The sequence below is a fragment of the Haematobia irritans genome, chromosome 2, assembly GCF_050003625.1.
Source record: "Haematobia irritans isolate KBUSLIRL chromosome 2, ASM5000362v1, whole genome shotgun sequence".
Lineage (NCBI taxonomy): Eukaryota > Metazoa > Arthropoda > Insecta > Diptera > Muscidae > Haematobia > Haematobia irritans.
Genome location: NC_134398.1, coordinates 45,285,466 through 45,305,066, shown reverse-complemented (window position 1 = coordinate 45,305,066; position 19,601 = coordinate 45,285,466). Strand labels below are relative to the sequence as shown.

Here is a 19,601-nt window from a genome sequence, read left to right as displayed (position 1 = left end):
TGAGAAATAGTTGCTTCGTAAGAAAAAGGGGAAATTTTGGCGCCCAACGTGGGCCAGTGATGATTACTTAAGGCATTTTCGTTTCGCAAAATATATGTTGCCATGAAAAATAAGAAATTTTGGCGCCCAACGTGGGCCAGTGGTGATTACATACGGCGTTTTTGTTTCGCAAAAAATATGTTGCCTTGGTGTTACACCACTTTTTCCCTCATTGTATTTTCGCTCAAATGTCCATGTCATTCCAAAGTTATTTTTAATTCATAATATTGTGAGCCATACAGGATCCACAAGCTATGACTGTGTTCTTCATATTTTGCAATCAATTCCGAGAACCTTTGCACCTTTTTCCCAATCGAAATATCGAATTCAAAACGACAACCAAACAATAATTTTAAATTATTTTGAGATGATTGCTTTATATGAAAAATAGAAAATTTTGGCGCCCAACGTGGAACAGTGATGTTTATATTCATTTTTGAATTCACAACGATTTTGGGTGTTGTCATACTTCTTATTGCCTTAAGGACGGTGTATAAATACATATACCTATACTTCTCATACACTGAAAAAAATATTGTCGTTAGGCCAAAGATTTCATGTCTTTAAAATACGAATGCAAATTTTGCTTAGCATAAAAGACGCATATCTCTAGTATAAAGTTTTTTTTCCTTTTCCAAAAGTTGATAAACTTTTCAATGAAGTCGTATTATCCTTCTTTGGCTCGGAATCAATACCAACATTTTTAAAGTAAAGACAAAATCTTTAAAACCGGGCATGCTTTTTTTTCGGTGTACATAAAATAAAAAAAAACTTATTTTTGGATTCAATCACGAAATTATTTGATCCAATTAAGTTTTAATTGGAATGTCTTCAATTACTGAAATAAAATGACACCGAAAAAAAATCACCAAAATATTTCCAATTAAAAAGTTGATTGCATTTTAACTTTTTTATATTAATAAATTATGATTGATGATGATTCAATTAACTTAATAATAAATATAGAAACATTAAGTTAATTAATGACTTAAATTTAAATTTTGAATTAAAAATTAATTGATATAATTAGCCTTTTAATCAAACTCGGAAGACTAACTGTTCATGAAACACAAAATCGAGACGAATCGTTTGTTTAGATTGAAACTATAATAACTTTTGATATATATATTTTTGATGATTCTAGAAAATCCTGAATTTTGTCATGAACTCATTATTTATGATTTGCCATCGAACACCGAAGCAATTGGGATTTCACAGACTCTGGTTTGCGAGATATCAATATGTGATTTTTGAAGAATCGTTCGTCTCGAGGCGAACGAAAATTCCACGAACAGGTCGGTTAGAAAATGTAATGGAAAATTTTTAAGTTTTAATTAAAAAATTATTTAAAATTATTTCAAACAATCAATTTTTTAATCAAACTAAAACCATTAAGTCGGCTAAAGAAAGTAATTGAAAATAGTTACGTTTTTAATTTAAAAAAAAATCAGTTCTGCAATCAGCTTCGATTAATTTTTTAATTGAATCAATTAAAATATTAATTGAAATTTGCTAATGAAATCAATTAATTTTTTAATCAAGTATTTTTTATGTCCAATTAAAACAGCGATTGATACTATCATTTTCGTGATTGAAGACATTTCAATTAAAAAGTTTATTGGATCAACTAACTTCGTGATTGTATCATACAAATTTTTTTCACCAAAGTCAAGTAAAAAATTAATTGGTATGATATCATAAGAGGTGACTTTTGTATTTTGATCTGCTGAATTCGAAAAAAAAAATGGTAAACATTTTTTATGGAACAGTTTTTGAGATATCTCGTTATTTTTAGTTTTTCGCTCTTTTTTCACTAAACAAATTATATCTTGAGTTAGAAATGACCGATTATATCGTTTTTGGTACACAAATGAAAGGTATTGAGATGACGAATAATCGTGTATAATTGCATCTGCGATAAGTTAAAAAAAGGAAACATTTTCAAAAAAAAAAAAAAAATGTTTTACAGTGACCCTTTTTCCGCCGGAAAAGTACAAACCATTTAAAAAAAATTGTTTCTGCTCATGGACGTATAGATAATACTCTAACGTATGTAATAAGGCCAAATAGAAGAAAATCGACCGAAAAGTTATAAGCAATTGAATGAACAACTCCGATGTAAAATCATGCAAATACGAGCAACTCACCTTTACAAAAATTCCACTCGCCCACACAAAAATACATTGGGTGAGTGGCTCGTATTTTCATGATTTGACATCGGACCACTTAATTTATCACAGATTCAATCATACACGATTATTCGCAATCCCAATGCCTTTCATTTAAGTACCAAAAACGATAAAATCGGAAATTTCTAACTCAAGATATAATTTGTTTAGTGAAAAAAGAGCGAAAAACTAAAAATAACGGGATATCTCAAAAACTGTTCTGTAACATTTTTTTTCTTTTTGAATTCAGCAATTCAAAATACATAAGAAAAGTTACATCTCATCAAATGTACATGAAAACATTTTATTTTGTAAACTAGTGTTATTAATTCTTGTGATTGATTTTTGTTTTAATTACAAAAATTGTTGAATCAATAAAATGATTAATTGAATATTTTAGAAAATTCAATTAAAAGTTTAAATGGAAATATGTTGGTCAAAATTTTTTCTGTGTATATGACACATGTTAATGGTCTTAAAAGGCTTTTCTTCGAATACTAATAATTTAAAATACTCTTGAGAAATAATTGCCCAATGTGGTCCGGAGATTTCTTTGAATTTCGAACAACAACTAGAACTGAAGGAATGTGATAAATTGAATTTTTGAAAAAAAATACTAGATACCAATCTATACAAGCCTACATTCAGATCAATATGAAAATAATAAATCCTGAAGGAAACATATCATTCATCTCCAGCAAATATTTTCTATTCTTTGGCACTTTTGATTCCAATGTGCAAGCGTTGAGGAGCTGAATGCATTTGCGTTGCGAATGATTTACAATTAGTAGCGTATGTACAGAAGCCAGGATGTACTCTATGCAAATATATACAACAGTTACCGACAACAACGTTACAGGAAACGGAAGGGCACACACTTGCGTCAGTTTACAAGAATGCATGCATACATATACAGTATGGTAAAACACATGCCACGCCAATGCTTTGTCTGAACCAAAAGAATTCACTCACTCACACATGGATAAACATAATATGTGGTGTTACACGTTATGCTATTGTTTAGGGAAGTCAGAAGAGAATACGAGAGTAAGTATTGCATGAGAATTAATGAGGATATATACAAGTAAAGGCCTCATTTATAAAATGCGTGCCACTGAGAACTAATCATCACAACAAATTAGAGAAAAATCATTATCGATCAGGGAGTTTTTGTCTTTGCTAGCGTTACCGTTGGGAATTTTCAAAAAGTGGCAAACGTCAAAAAAGTGGCAGAAAAATTGCACATTCTTTTTATTAACTTATACAAAAAAAAAAAAAAAACGTAATACTTAAGAATTTTGTATTATTCCATTTTTCGTTATTATGTCAATTCATAATAAAATTTGACAATTTTAGGGTAAAATTTTAAAATAAAAGTTTTTACTGTAGTAGTACCAGTTTCAGGGATGCTTTCTGAAATAATTTCTGATTTGGTTTGTATATTTTTGTAATTTCTTTAATATAAAAAGAATTTTTATAGTCGATATCTGCTAAATCACTAACTGCAATATAACTCTTTTAAATAAGTAAGGAAAGTCTAAAGTCGGGCGGGGCCGACTATATTATACCCTGCACCACTTTGTAAATCCACATTTTCGATACCAGATCAAATCCATCAAATGTGTTGGGTGCTATATATAAAGATTTTTTTCCCAAATACATACTTTTAAATCTGACTCCATCTGAACAAAATTTATAATCGATAGACTTAAAATTTAAGTCGGCTAATGCCCTGGGATGGTACACTATGTTAGTAAAGGCAACTTCGCAAAAGTGTATTTATGATTTATCGGTCGATAGATATGTATTAGAAATAAAGGAAAATTTGAGTCACTTTTACAAGTTTTCGACTTAGCAGTGGCGATTTTAGAAGGAAAATGTGGGTATTTTGGCCATTTTTGCCCAAATCGGAAAATCATATATATGGAAGCTATATAGAAATTTGAACCGATTTCAACGAAATTTGACATGCATACTTAGACTTTTAATTCTACTCCCTGTGCAAAATTTCACGTAAATCGGACTACAACTTTGACCTCTGTGGTCATATGACGGAAAATCTGGCGAGAGATTTATATGGGAGCCATATTTAAATCTGAATGGATTTCAATAAAATTTAGCACACTTGGCTACACTACTAATTGTACTCTTGGTGCAAAATTTCAACCAAATTGGGCTAAAACTCTGGCTTCTTGGGCCATATAAGTCTATATCGGGCGAAAGATATATATGAGAGCTATATCTCAATCTGAGCAGATTTCAATTAAATTTGGCACACCTGACTATAGTACTTATTGTTCTCCTGGTGCAAAATTTCAAGCAAATTAGGGTAAAGTTCTGGCTTCTGGGCCCATATAAGTCCATATAGGGCGAAAGATATATATGGGAGCTATATCTAAATCTGTACCGATTTCTTCCAAAATCAATAGGGTTCTATTTTGACCCAAAAGAGGAACTTTTGTCAAATTTGAAGGCGATTGGACTTAAACTGCGACCTAGACTTTGATCACAAACATGTGTTCATAGACAGACGGACATGGCTAGATCGACTCAGGGACCCATCCTGACCATTATTGCCAAAGACACCATGTGTCTATCTCGTCTCCTTCTGGGTGTTGCAAACATATGCACTAACTTATAATACCCTGTTCCACAGTGTGGCGCAAGGTATAAAAATATGTATATTTCTAATATAATATTTTTTGTTAAATATATTTTATCACAATTATAGTCTGCCGAACTAGAACAATCAGTCTCATGAGGGATCCATCGTCAATTATGCGGTCGCACTACAAACCTTAAGCATTTTCATAATTATCGTATCATCATAGAAACGATATTTAACTCCACAATAAATTTGACTTAACCTAAATTGAATCAGAGCTGCTCACATATATTAAGAATTAACGGACGACATCTGTTTATGGTTGGTACACAATATCCAATGTTCTGAATAACGCATCTATTTATGATGTTAACTTCCCATAAATTTTAAACTTTTGAAAAAGTGGCATAAATTATTGAAAAAGTGGCACAAAATCGTAAAAAGTATCACATTTAGTGGCACAAAAGTGGCAACGGCAAAAAAGTGGCAAAATTCGTTCTTAAAACTAGGAAATGTTGGGTCATTCGTTTTTCTGTATGTTCTTAAATCTTTGTGATTTCGCCAATATTTTTTCAGTATATTGGCGAGCTTTGTAATTCTACTGGATATGGATTTTCATTTATCTAAAGCAGTTAGCATTGTAAACACCAGAATTTTGAATTTTATTCCAAAAACATGGAGAGATACACACAATATTCAGCACATCAAATTGTAGTTCCAGAAACTAGACCACAAATCCCTCCGAGATTTGGGGTTTCTATAAGCTCAAGACCCCAAATCGGGCGATCGGTTTATTTGGGAGCTCTATCAAAACCTGGACCGGTGTAGCCCATCTTCGAACTTGGCCTGCGTGCAGACAAAAGGCGACCCTGTGCCAAATTTCAGGACGATAGCTCCATTATTGAAAACTTTAGCGTGATTACAACAGACAGACAGACGGACATGCTTATATCGTCTTAGAATTTCTCCCTGATATATACTTTATATAGTCGGAAATCGATATTTCGATGTACTACAAACGGAATGACAAACTAATTATACCCCCGTCACCATTCTATGGTGGTGGGTATAAAAATAATTGAGTTTTGCAATCAACATCAATTACATTTTTAATTGAATCAATTAAAAATTAATTAAAATTTGCTAATGAATCAAGTATTTTTTTAATGCCCAATTAAAACAGTGATTGATATTATCATTTTCGCACACAAAAAAAAATTTGGCTTCAATCACGAAATTAATTGATCCAATTAATTTTTAACTGATATGTTTTCATTCTCAGAAATGATTGTATCATCCACCAAAGTCAATTAAAAAATTAAATGATGCAATGAAAAAAATAATTTAATAATATAATATAATAATTAATAATTTAATTTTTGTGATTGATGTTTGTTTCAATTAAAATATTATTGCATCATCCACCAAAGTCAATTAAAAAATTAAATGATGCAATGAAAAAAAAAAAAAAAAAATTTAATAATATAATATAATAATAAATAATTTAATTTTTGTGATTGATGTTTGTTTCAATTGAAAAATGATTGTATCATCCACCAAAGTCAATTAAAAAATTAAATGATGCAAAAAAAAAATAATATAATAATATATAATATAATATAATAATGAATAATTTAATTTTTGTGATTGATGTTTGTTTCAATTAAAAAATTTGTTGAATCAATTAAAATTTTAATTGGAAAAAATTTAGTGGTATTTTTTCTATGCGTGATTGAAGACATTTCAATTAAAAAATTAACTGGATCAATTAATTTCGTGATTGAATCAGATTTTTTTTTGTGTGAAAGTTAAATTTTTAAGAAGTTGACTAACTAAAGTTTTGTTTCGGTTAAATGAAGTTCCTTTGCATCGGCTCGTGGGCGCCCAAAATTATGCTCTATAAATGTAACTGCTTGACAGTATGCTTTACCTGTGCGTTGATGGTTATATCGATAATTGTCTGTTTATGACAATAACAGCTGCGGAGTCTAGTGGATAGTGTGTTGACTTACAAACTGTATGGTCCGAAGGTCGATTCCTCTTCTAGGCGAAAGGCAAAAAAAATTGTTGGCACATCTCAAGATATCTCAAAGAGATCCGTATCCCAATTTGAATATTATAGTGCCTACATTTAAACTCTATATAGCTTTTGAAATGTCCTTACTCTACGAGGAAAAGTAATCTTTTCTTTTTTAGTATACAACTAATTCTCTATGTGGAAGTAAAGGCCTCTAATAGCTCACTCTATGGCAATCCTTTACCCCCACTGGAATATACAGATTCTCTGTGGTTTTATCTCCATTGCACTTGTGAGGTGAGAATAGAGCGGTCGCCTCTTCAGCACATGGTGATTGTGGTTCCTCCGTGGTGTCATGAATGCGTGTTTGAATCTCATAAACATTCTAAATGTTATTGTTTTCGTCCCATTTATCTATGCACTCTGAAATCTCTAAACGAAAAATCTAAAATAGTGACAATAGTCATGTTATAACGGCTATTGTTGTTGTCGTTGCATTCAACTACAATGACATTAGAATTTGTAAATGTGATCATTGTTAGGTTAACGCTAATGACACATTAGTATCATGACATTTTTTATGTATAACAAATGTGTGCAAATTTTTTTTCTCATATACATTTGCATATGTATCACATATACAAACGAAATCTAATCATTCTATATACATTAGTGTTGGACAAAATGTCAATGATTTGGATAAGTTTCATTATTAGAATATGATTTCCAGTTACTACTATTACAAAAGATATACTGAAAATTATATGGACACAGAAAAAAAATTCACGAAAATTTTTCCAATTAAAATTTTAATTGAGTTTTAAAAAATATTCAATTAAAAATTTAATTGGTTCAACAAATTTTTTAATTGAAACAAAAATCAAACACAAACATTAATAGTATCAATTAATTTTTTAATTGGATAAATTAAGTTTTTAATTGACCTTCAATTAATTTTTTAATTGATACTATCATTGCTGTTATTGAAGACATTTCAATTAAAAAATTAATTGGATCAATTAATTTCGTGATTTTTTTTTTTTTGACTTAAGAGCAAGATAATGCAGAAATAACTAGAGCTAGGCCGAATTGTATATATTTCCCCCGAAGCCGAACACTATGATCAGCAATAAAAGCAATATTCGGCCGAAGACGAAGTAGGAGCTGATTCTTTAAATGTGAGATAAATCTTTGTCTTTTGCGGGAAATTTTGAATTTTGTGACACGTTTAAGAATGTGTAGAGTGAAATGGTTAGCAAGACCGCCTTGCATACGCAAGGTCGTGGGTTCGATACCTGCTTCGACCGAACACCAAAAAGTTTTTCAGCTGTGGATTATCCCACCTCAGTAATGCTGGTGACATTTCTGAGTGTTTCAAAGCTTCTCTAAGTGGTTTCACTGCAATGTGGATCCCCCTCGGACTCGGTTTTAAAAAGTAGGTCCCTTGTCATTGAGCTTAACATGGAATCGGGCAGCACTCAGTGATAACATAAGAGAGAAGTTCACCACTGTGGTATCACAATGGACTGAATAGTCTAAGTGATCCTGATACACCGGGCTGCCACCTAACCTAACTTCAGGTTGATCGATTTATACCAGTGGCATTTTATTGTTTACAACCTTACAAAAGCATTCTGATCTATTACATTCAGAAATAAAGTTATTTATAATGGAATCCATGCGTGTGATTGACTAATATTTCCCTGGAAAACCACAAATGGCTATAGTATACAGCCCTTCACTAATGATTTTGGTATTGTTTCCGAGCTAAAGGAGCGGAGAATTAATGTAAGGATACATTTAAGACACAATCCTCTTTTAAAAAGCAAATTTGAATTCATTCGTTTTTAATGTTTTAACGACAACTAAAATATCCAAATTCATACTCGACATCAAATAGAAATTATGCTATTTTTCAAGTAACAAAAAACCTTTAAAATAAAGTGTTGAAAAAATACAAACACACATTTTTTTACTTTGTAGTCAAGATTTAAAAACACCAATCCACATTATAGACAATTTCATTAATTTTGAAGAATTTTTCAGAATTATTAAAGCGAAGTTGTCCTTAGTCAAACACAATTTTCTTTCCTGTTACAATACCCAATTTTAAGTCGAATCACTTAATTATAAGAACAAAACGACTTCATTGAAAAGTTTATCGACTTTTGGACATGGAAAAAAAAACTTTATACCGGAGAAATGTTTCTTCTATGGCAAAGCGAAAACACATTCGTGTTGTAAGGACAAGAAATCTTTGGCCTCACGACAATATTTTTTTTCAGTGCATATAGGAAAATGAACTTGGACTGAAGCCATTGAGGTTCCACAAAGAGTAAGGGCGGAAAGAGGCAAGAAGTTGTGTGGCTTGCACGAAATTTTCGACCATAATCGGGCGATACATATATATGGGAGCTATATCTAAATATGAACCGATTTGGATGATTCTTGGCATATACAATTAGTACTTTAGAAGATTACATTTACCCAACTTTGAGTAAAACCCGTTAATAAATAAGGGTTTTATGGTCACATTTGGGAAAATCAGGAAACAAATATATGGGAGTTATATCTAAATCTGAACCAATTTCGATGAAATTGTGCATACTTAAGGGCTGGTATATTAGATTACTTTGTGTCAAATTTGACGACGATCGTTTAGTAAAAGAAGTGCAATGTGACCCAATTGTCGAAATCGGGCGATACATATATATGACAGCTATATCTAGATTTGATCCGATTTTTTTTTTTCAAATTCAATAGCGTTCGTTCTTGTGCCACCGACATTCCAATAGAACTCAGTCAGCACTATCGTAATCAGCACCAGAGAACTGCAACCGGTGGCATTTTTTCGTATTGCAATCTTACCCACAAAATATCGCTGGTAGTGAGTAAGACACCAATTACCATGCGATCTTTTACATTAAGACAAATTCGAGAATAAATACACCACTAGTATATAACAATATTCATATGCAGTGTCTTGTAATCTTAAACCAATCGACATCGTAACAACGCTCTATAAACAAAAAACGAGTGTGGCACTTTAAGTTTGATTGCACTCAACAACAACAACAATTACCAGCAGTTGGCATTAGCTCAAGAGAATTGAGAGAGTACCAAATAAGAGAATACCACACCGCTCAGATATAGGTAACCAATTTGTGTGATTGCTTTACTACGGTGTTTTCGAGAGACCAACACTCATACTAACAAACACCGACAGTCGTCGGTTGCATTGGTTGAAATTTTTTCTACCAATTGGTGTTTTAAGATTGCAAATATTGGTGTTTACTAAATATACTGGTCGATTGCGGTACATCGCAGCCGTTCTCTGATCAGCATGTGTAAACCAAAAATGGCTTAAAAAGGACATTTTTACCGCAAAATGACCATCAAATTCTCTGGATCTTAACGTTGGACTTTTTGGTCTGGTCCATTTTGGAGAACCAAAAAAAATTACCAATATTTGGAGAAAATTTTACAAAAAAAAAAAAAAAAAACTACTTAACAAAATACTCTTATTTTGCAAAAATTTTATTTGTAAAGAAAATTTTGTCGACATTTTGTTTTTCAAAATTTTTTTAAAAATTTTAATTCTATAGAAAATGTTTTCAAAATTTACATTCTATAGAAAATTTTGTCAAAAATTTATTTCTATAGAAAATGTTGTCAAAATTTTATTTCTATGGAAAATTTTGTCAAAATATTATTTCTACAGAAAATTTTGTCAAAACTTTATTTCTATAGAAAATTTTGTCAAAATTTTAATTCTATAGAAAATTTTGTCAACATTTTATTTCTATATACAATTTTGTCGAAATTTTATTTATATAGAAAATTTTGTCAAATTTTATTTCTATAGAAAATTTTGTCAAAATTTTAGTTCTATAGAAAATTTTGTCAAAATTTTAGTTCTATAGAAAATGTTGTCAAATTTTTATTTCTATAGAAAATTTTGTCAAACAATTTTATTTCTATAGAAAATTTTGTCAAAAGTATATTTCTATAGAAAATTTTGTCAAAATTTTATTTCTATAGACAATTTTGTCAAAATTTTATTTCTACAGAAAATTTTATTTCTATAGAAAATTTCGTCAAAATTTTATTTCTATAGACAATTTTGTCAAAATTTTATTTCTATAGAAAACTTTGTCAAAATTTTATTTTTTTAGAAAATTTTGTCAAAATTTCATTTCTATAGAAAATTTTGTCAATATTTTATTTCTATAGAAAATTTTGTCAAAATTTTATTTCTATAGAAAATTTTGTCAAAATTTTATTTCTATAGAAAATTTTGTCAAAATTTTATTTCCATAGAAAATTTTGTCAAAATTTTATTTCCATAGAAAATTTTTTGAAAATTTTATTTCTATAGACAATTTTGTCAAAATTTTATTTCTATAGACAATTTTGTCAAAAATTTTATTTCTATAGAAAATTTTGTCAAAATTTTAGTTCTATAGAAAATTTTGTCAAAATTTTAATTCTCTAGAAAATTTTTTCAAAATTTTAGTTTTATAGAAAATTTTGTCAAAATTTTATTTCTATAGAAAATATTTTGAAAAATTTTTTGCTATAGAAAATTTTGTCAAAATTATATTTCTATAGAAAATTTTGTCAAAATTTTATTTCTACTGAAAATTTTGCCACAATTTTATTTCTAAGAAAATGTTTCCAAAATTGTATTTTTTCGAAAGTGTCAAAATTTCATTTCTATAGAAAATTTTGTCAAAATTTTAATTCTACAGAAAATTTTTTCAAATTTTTTTAGCTACAGAAAATTTTTTCAAAATTGTTTTGCTATAGAAAATTTTGTCAAAATTGTATTTCTATACAAAATTTTGTCAAAATTTTACTTCTATAGAAAATTTTGTCAATATTTTATTTCTATAGAAAATTTTGACAAAATTTAATTTCTATAGAAAATTTTGTCAAAATTTAATTTGTATAGAAAAGTTTGTCAAACTTTTATTTCTATAGACAATTTTGTCAAAAGTTTATTTCTATAGACAATTTTCTCAAAATTTTTTTTCTATAGACAATTTTGTTAAAATTTTATTTCTATAGAAAATTTTGGCAAAATTTTAGTTCTATAGAAAATTTTGTCAAAATTTTATTTCTATTGAAAATTTTGTAAAAATTTTATTTCTATAGAAAATTTTGTCAATATTTTATTTATATAGAAAATTTTGTCAAAATTTAATTTGTATCGAAAATTTTGTCCAAATTTCATTTCTATAGACAATTTTGTCAAAATTTTATTTCTATAGAAAATTTTGTCAAAATGTAAGTTCTATAGAAAATTTTGTCAAAATTTTATTTCTATAGAAAATTTTGTCAATATTTTATTTATATAGAAATTTTTGTCAAAATTTTATTTCTATAGAAAATTTTGTCAAAATTTTATTTCTATAGAAAATTTTGTCAATATTTTATTTATATAGAAATTTTTGTCAAAATTTTATTTCTATAGAAAATTTTGTCAAAATTTTATTTCTATAGAAAATTTTGTCAATATTTTATTTATACAGAAAATTTTGTCAAAATTTTATTTCTATAGAAAATGTTGTCAAGATTTTAATTCTATAGACAATTTTGTCAAAATTTTAGTTCTATAGAAAATTTTGTCAAAATTTTAGTTCTATAGAAAATTTTGTCAAAATTTTAGTTCTATAGAAAATTTTGTCAAAATTTTATTTCTATAGAAAATTTTGTCAAAATTTAATTTGTATAGAAAATTTTGTCCAAATTTTATTTCTATAGACAATTTTGTCAAAATTTTATTTCTATAGAAAATTTTGTCAAAATTTAGTTCTATAGAAAATTTTGTCAAAATTATAGTTCTATAGAAAATCTTGTCAAAATTTTAGTTCTATAGAAAATTTTGTCCACATTTTATTTCTATAGACAATTTTGTCAAAATTTTATTTCTATAGACAATTTTGTCAAAATTTTATTTCTATAGACAATTTTGTCAAAATTTTAGTTCTATAGAAAATTTTGTCAACATTTAATTTCTATAGAAAATTTTTTCCAACTTTTTTTTCTATAGAAAATTTTGTCAAAATTGTATATCTATAGAAAATTTTGTTAAAATTTTATTTCTTTACAAAATTTTGTCAAAATTTTAATTCTATAGACAATTTTTTCAAAATTTTTATTCTATAGAAAATTTTGTCAACATTTTATTTCTATATACAATTTTGTCAAAATTTTAATTCTATAGAATTTAAATTTTGTGAAAATTAAAATTTTATAGAAAATTTTGTGAAAATTTTAATTCTATAGAAAATTTTGTGAAAATTTTAATTCTATAGAAAATTTTGCCAAAATTTTAATTCTATAGAAAATATTGTCAAAATTTTATTTCTATAGACCTTGATCAATAAAATTTAGAAAAAATAGCGTTTTGCTTATATAAAATATTTAACAAAAAGTTTTAATTTTTGTAATTGAGATTTGTTTTTAATTTTTTCCTCACTTTAGAGTTTAATGATTTAAAGGATTTGCCCATTAAAGGCTACCGCATCAATTTTCAACTAAAACTGATAACGTGAAGTTTGAAAAGAAAAAAAATATATTTTGAAAAAAAAAAAACTAAGTGTTAAGAAATTTATAAAAGATAATACTTTGAATTGCATTTTATAAAAACTTGTGGTTAAATCCAGTTTACATAAATAAACCGGCAGTTAAATATTACACCGCAACATATACCATAGAGTTTTTTTCTCCAAGCATTAAATGTGGATTCACTCATGTCGAAATGATAACAATAATTATGTTGAGCAAACAAAAAAAATGAAAGGAACTTTATTATAACATTTCATATAATAATCTCCTGTTAAATTAACACAAAACAATATTATTCATATTTCTCCCCCTACTTTTAGTTTATTATAAAAGAATTTAATTGACTATATGTACAAGTTGTTGTATGTTTTTATATATATTATGGCAGATATTTGTATATTAAATATTTTATATTTCAATTGTATCATATTAAAATGCGATTTTAATTAAATTTATTTTACATTATAAAGCAGGAAATTAAAAAAGGCTTACTTTTTTCCAGCTCTCATACGATTTATAATACAAAAAACTCATATTATATAAATAAATAATTACAAACAATTGAAATTTAATTTACCCTTCAAACTATTTTTTTATATAATTGAATAGATAGATAAATAAACATAATAGAAAAATAATACATTAAAAAAAAAAAAAAAATTTATTAGATTGGAGTTTAATATTTCACTGGCTATATATCCCAATAAGGAATATTTAAAGCTAAATACATTCTAAAGTAAACCAAATGTTGTTTGTAAAAAAAATCTATAATTTGCAGATACACAAAAAAATAATATAAACAAAATATTTACAATTGAAATTTTAATTGAGTTAAAAAAATATTCCATTAAAAATTAAATTTTTTATTTAAAACATAATCAGTCACCTAAATCAATGGTATTTATTAATTTATTTAATTAGATCAATTAGTTTATTAATTGACGTTGTTACTACAATTTCCATGACTAAATAAATTCCAAATAAAAGTTAATAGGATCATTTAATTTCGTGATTTAACTTTTTTCTGTGTTTATAAACCTTAACGCTATTAAATGTTGCGATATAAAATTAATTTAATTATTTTTTCTGTTGTAGCAATTAATTGATTTTTTCATCTAAAAGTACACAAAAACATGTATTGTACAAAATGTATAAGAAAAACCTATATGTTTTATATATAATGGTCAATCAAGAATAAAATAAAATATATCAAAGTAAAAATAAAATTCCAAAAAAATAATTTCGAGTTAAAAAAAACACGAATTTGATTTGATTTCGGTTTTTAAATCTCTTCATTAAGCAAACTTTGATACAGCTGTCTTCTGGCTAGTTTGGACTGCATTATAAATTAATGCCCTACAGAATTGTAGGCTACTTAATAAGCCTTTTAAATTCTTGTACAAGATGTATGCTTCTTTGGTACAACATACAGTGCCACATATAAGTATTGGCACAGCACTTCATTATAACCTAAACCACATAGTATGTGCAAAAAATGTGACTACCAGAAAAATATTGATTTTAGGCCCCATAAAATATATGTACCGATCGTCTTAGAATCACTTCCTGAGTCGGTTTAGCTCTTGGTGTCCGTTGCTAGTCATGTTCCAGTCACTAATACTACTTATTGGAAGAATGGGGGAATATAGGTATAGACAACATAAAAAAAATTAGTCAATTCAATGTCTAGACTAGATGCTATTAATGGGAATGCCCACCAAGTACTAAATGTATAAAAAAAACTAATCAGAACTACCTGTGCCAATAATTTTCTTAATCAAAATATTTGCATTTTTTTATTTTTTATAATCTTAAAATTTACAGAACAAAACAATTGCTAAAATAAAAAATGAAAAAGATGCTTAATGCAATTACAATCCGAATTAAACTATTTTTATACCCTCCACCATAGGATGGGGGGTATATTAACTTTTTCATTCCGTTTGTAACACATCGAAATATTGCTCTAAGACCCCATATATCTTCTGGGTCGTGGTGAAATTCTGAGTCGATATAAGCATGTCCGCCCGTTCGTCCGTCTGTTGATATCACTTCCGAACGAAACAAGCTATCGACTTGAAACTTGGCACAAGTAGTTGTTATTGATGTAGGACGGGTGGTATTGCAAATGGGCTATATCGGACCACTTTTACGTATAGCCCCCATATAAACCGACGCTCAGATTTGGCTTGCAGAGCCACTAAAATAGGCACATTTCATCCGATATGGCTGAAATTTGGTACGTGGTGTTAGTATATGGTTTCTAACAACTATGCACAAATTGGTCCACATGGGTTCTTAATTATATATAGCCCCCATATAAACCGATCCCCAGATTTGGCTTGCGAATCCTCTAAGAGAAACCAATTTCATCCGATCCGACTGAAATTTGGTACATGAAGCTAGTATATTGTCTCTAACAACCAAGCAAAAATTGGTCTACATCGGTCCTTAATTATATATAGCCCCCATATAAATCGATCCCCAGATTTTGCTTGCGGATCCTCTATGAGAAACAAATTTCATCCGATCCGACTGAAATTTGGTACATGGTGTTAGAATATGGTCTTTAACAACCATGCAAAAATTGGTTCATATCGGTCCATAATTATATATAGTCCCCATATAAACCGATCCCCAGAATTGACCTCCAAAGCCTCTTGGAGGAGCAAAATTCATCCGATCCGGTTGAAATTTGGTACGTGGATTTAGAATACGGTCCCCAACAACCGTGCAAAAATTTATCCATATCGGTTCATAATTATATATAGTCCCCATATAAACCAATCCCTAGATTTGACCTACGGAGCCTCTTGGAGTAGTAAATTTCATTCGAGCCTGTTGAAATTTGGTACGTGGTCTTAGTATTTATCCTTTAAAACCCTTGCAAAAATTCGTCCATATCGGTCCAATTATATATAGCCCCCATATAAACCGATCCCCAAATTTGACCTCCGGAGCCTCTTGGAGGAGCAAAATTCATCCGATTCGGTTGAAATTTTTACATTGTGCTTGTATATGTGGTGGAAAACCGATCCCCAGATTTGACCTACGGAGCCTCTTGGAGTAGTAAATTTCATCCGAGCCTGTTGAAATTTGTTACGTGGTCGAAGTATTTCGTTTTTAAAACCCATGCAAAAATTCGTCCATATCGGAGCCTCTTGGAGGAGCAAAATTCATCCGATTCGGTTGAAATTTTTACATTGTGCTAGTATATGGCCAACCATGCCATATCGGTCCATAGTTATATATAGCACCCAGATAAACCTATCCCCAATCACCCAAAAATTGGTCCATATCGGTTAGTATGTACTTTTAAAGCGACCCTCATATTTCAATTCGGCTCTCTAATTACCGCTTAAAACTTCATATCCGTTGATAATTATTTATACACTTCCCTATATACCGGGTCAAGACCTGAATTATATACTCGTATGTATTTAATCTGTTTCTTTTTGTCTAATATATACCGCGTATGGACTAACTTACAATTTAGAGGCCGTTAAGAAGAAGATGTTAAGAAGTTTTAAGATGGCAAGGTCATCGGCAAGTATTACCACAATCCAAGTAATTCGATTGTGGATGACAGTCTTTATGGAGGGTACATAAGATTCGTCCTGGCCGAACTTACGGCTGTATATGCTTCGGTGTTCTTGTGCATTTAAGGGTTAATTTAAATTGAGCTAAATTAAATTTGCAAATAAAATAATAATTAAATTAAGTTAAAATAAAATCTATTACATTTCATGAGTTATTGTTACATTAATATTGTTGCATCGAAAATAATAAAAATCTATTAACCCTCCTTTTTCATAAACTCCATTAGAAAAAGGGTAAGCTAACCAACTTTAAAACCGTACAGCGGATATATATGTAATTCTTTTAATATATTCACATATTAGGATCAATATATTTACAAAGGAATATTTAAAGCCTAAGGGAGCTATATTAATGACAAGTAAATATTTTGTTTTTTAGAATTTTAATTTGTCAATCTTCCATGTTTACTACCTTTCGAAATCTATTCCAAATTTTGTGGAATGATAACACTCGCCTTTGCGACCAACCAAATCAACATTGTATTTTTTTCGATATAAAAGAAAACACTGAAAAATAATTTAATTATTTATACTTACTTATGAATTTAACTTTCTTCGATAACCTGGGTTGTTTTGAGCGTATTTTGTTAGCTTTTTTAATTGGTGCTTGTCTCCTTGATACTGATGTTTTTTTTTCAATATTTTGTTTGTTTATTTCAATAAAGACATAGATAAAGAGAAAATTTTTTGGGAAGAAGAAGAAGAAAAATATTGAAAGAGAAAATATATTAATTAGGAAAAGTTATGTGTATAATGGTGAAAAAAAAAACAAAAAATTGTGCAAACAATTTACAACATTTATGAATTTAAATACAAAAACTATTTAATTTACTTTTTGTTGTTTAAAGCAAAAACCATTATATTTTCCTATTTGTATACCAGTAATTATAAGATACAGTAAAATCCCTCCAATATTCTAATTCTTGTCTAAAAGTAGACATTTCAATTTGGTCAGATGATGCTGCTGTAGTTGGTCGGTAGTGTTGTTGTCTTTTCCTAGATTCTTTCTGTGCTTACTTAATAATCGCCTAAAGGTAGGCTATAATAAAACCTTGAATTGTTAGAACAACTTTGTTACTTGAGTGTATTAGAGGTTTTCATTTCAAACTCTTGTCCTTATCCTGCTGTGTTGTTTTGCTCGTCTTGTTTTAAAACTAAATTTACATATTTTTGCGTTTTCTTGTTTTTTTTTTTTTTGTTGAGGAGGAAGAAAGATACTTGGAAAAATATTTTGGAAAATGTTTATATCTTATAGCATGGCAACAGCTGCAAATATTGCAAGACAGCAAACAAATTCAGGGGACCTTAACAATTTGAAATTGTTGTTGTTAGAAGGACACCAATGGAAGTAAAGAAAAAAATTTACATATTTATCAAAACACTGAGAAACAGACAAATATATTCTGACAACGCTTATTCTGAGGTCGAAGTAGGCGTAATCAAAAAAAAAAAAAACAAAAACAAAAAACTACATCAGCATATTATATTCGAATATTAAGAACAATTTTCCACAATATTATATTTAACTTAATTTAGCACGTCAAAATAATATCATCCAAAAAATTGTTGTCATTATCATTATTTTAAGTTTTTCTTGTTATTGTTATTGTAAGTTTTTCTTTATATTTACATATTATGTATAAGAGAAAACATTTTTTTTTTTTCACATATAAAACTGCCATAAAGCAAATATTTTCAATATAACTTTAAAATATATAAGGACTATGGTAATGGAAAACGCTTTTCCAGACCACTATCATTAACAAGGAGAAGAATTTTAAATGCAAACCAAAGCCAAAATAGTGTTACCAACAAGTTTACTAATGGATTTTTTTTTATAATTATTCGAACGTTAAGGACTGTAGGACTTCACAATAAAGGTTTCATAATGGCTATTTAATTAATTTTAATAAATGTGGCATACTTTGAGGCTTTAAATATAATTATCTTTTGAAGCATACTTTTGGGATCTAAAAAATTTTAAATAAAAGTAAAACAAAAACCTTATGGTTAGCTTGACACAAATGTTTACATATATTCCTATAGAAACGAAATTTTGCCAAAAATTCCTATCAAAATGAAATTTTGAAAAATTTCTTATAGAAATGAAATTTTGTGAAAATTTCCTATAGAACTAAAATCTTGGACAAAATTTTCTATAGAAATTTTGGACAAAATATCCTAGAAAATTTGAGAAAAAAATGTCATTTCATTTTGAAAAAAAAAAATCTATAAAAATAAAATTTTCTATAAAAATTAAAATTTGAAACAATTTCCTATAGAAATGAAAATCTTGACAAAATTTCCTATAGAAATGAAATTTTAACAATATTTTCCTACAGAAATGAAATTTTGACAAAATTTCCTATTGATATGAAATTTTCACAAAATTTCCTATTGAAATGAAATTTTCTATTGAAATTTCTATTGAAATAAAATTTTGACAAAATTTCCTATAGAAATAACATTTTGAGAAAATTACCTATAGAAATGACATTTTGTGAAAATTTTCTATACAAATGAAATTTTGACAAAATTTCCTATAGAAATGAAATTTTGAGAAAATTTCCTATAGAAATGAAATTTTGACAAAATTTCCT

The 19,601-nt window shown here is 28.2% G+C and overlaps 1 protein-coding gene across 3 annotated transcripts in view; it reads right to left on the bottom strand.

The window, feature by feature from the left end:
* The window catches only part of stai (stathmin), a 578,970-nt gene that overhangs the window by 115,482 nt on the left and 443,887 nt on the right, over nt 1–19,601 (bottom strand). For 2 of the 3 annotated variants that reach the window (XM_075293929.1, XM_075293925.1), the window contains exon 2: nt 17,539–17,622. The exons of the other annotated variant lie outside the window; for it this stretch is intronic. In XM_075293929.1, coding sequence (XP_075150044.1) covers nt 17,539–17,622 — 84 coding nt within the window. The remainder of the gene's footprint in view (nt 1–17,538; nt 17,623–19,601) is intronic. 3 annotated transcript variants of the gene reach the window in all.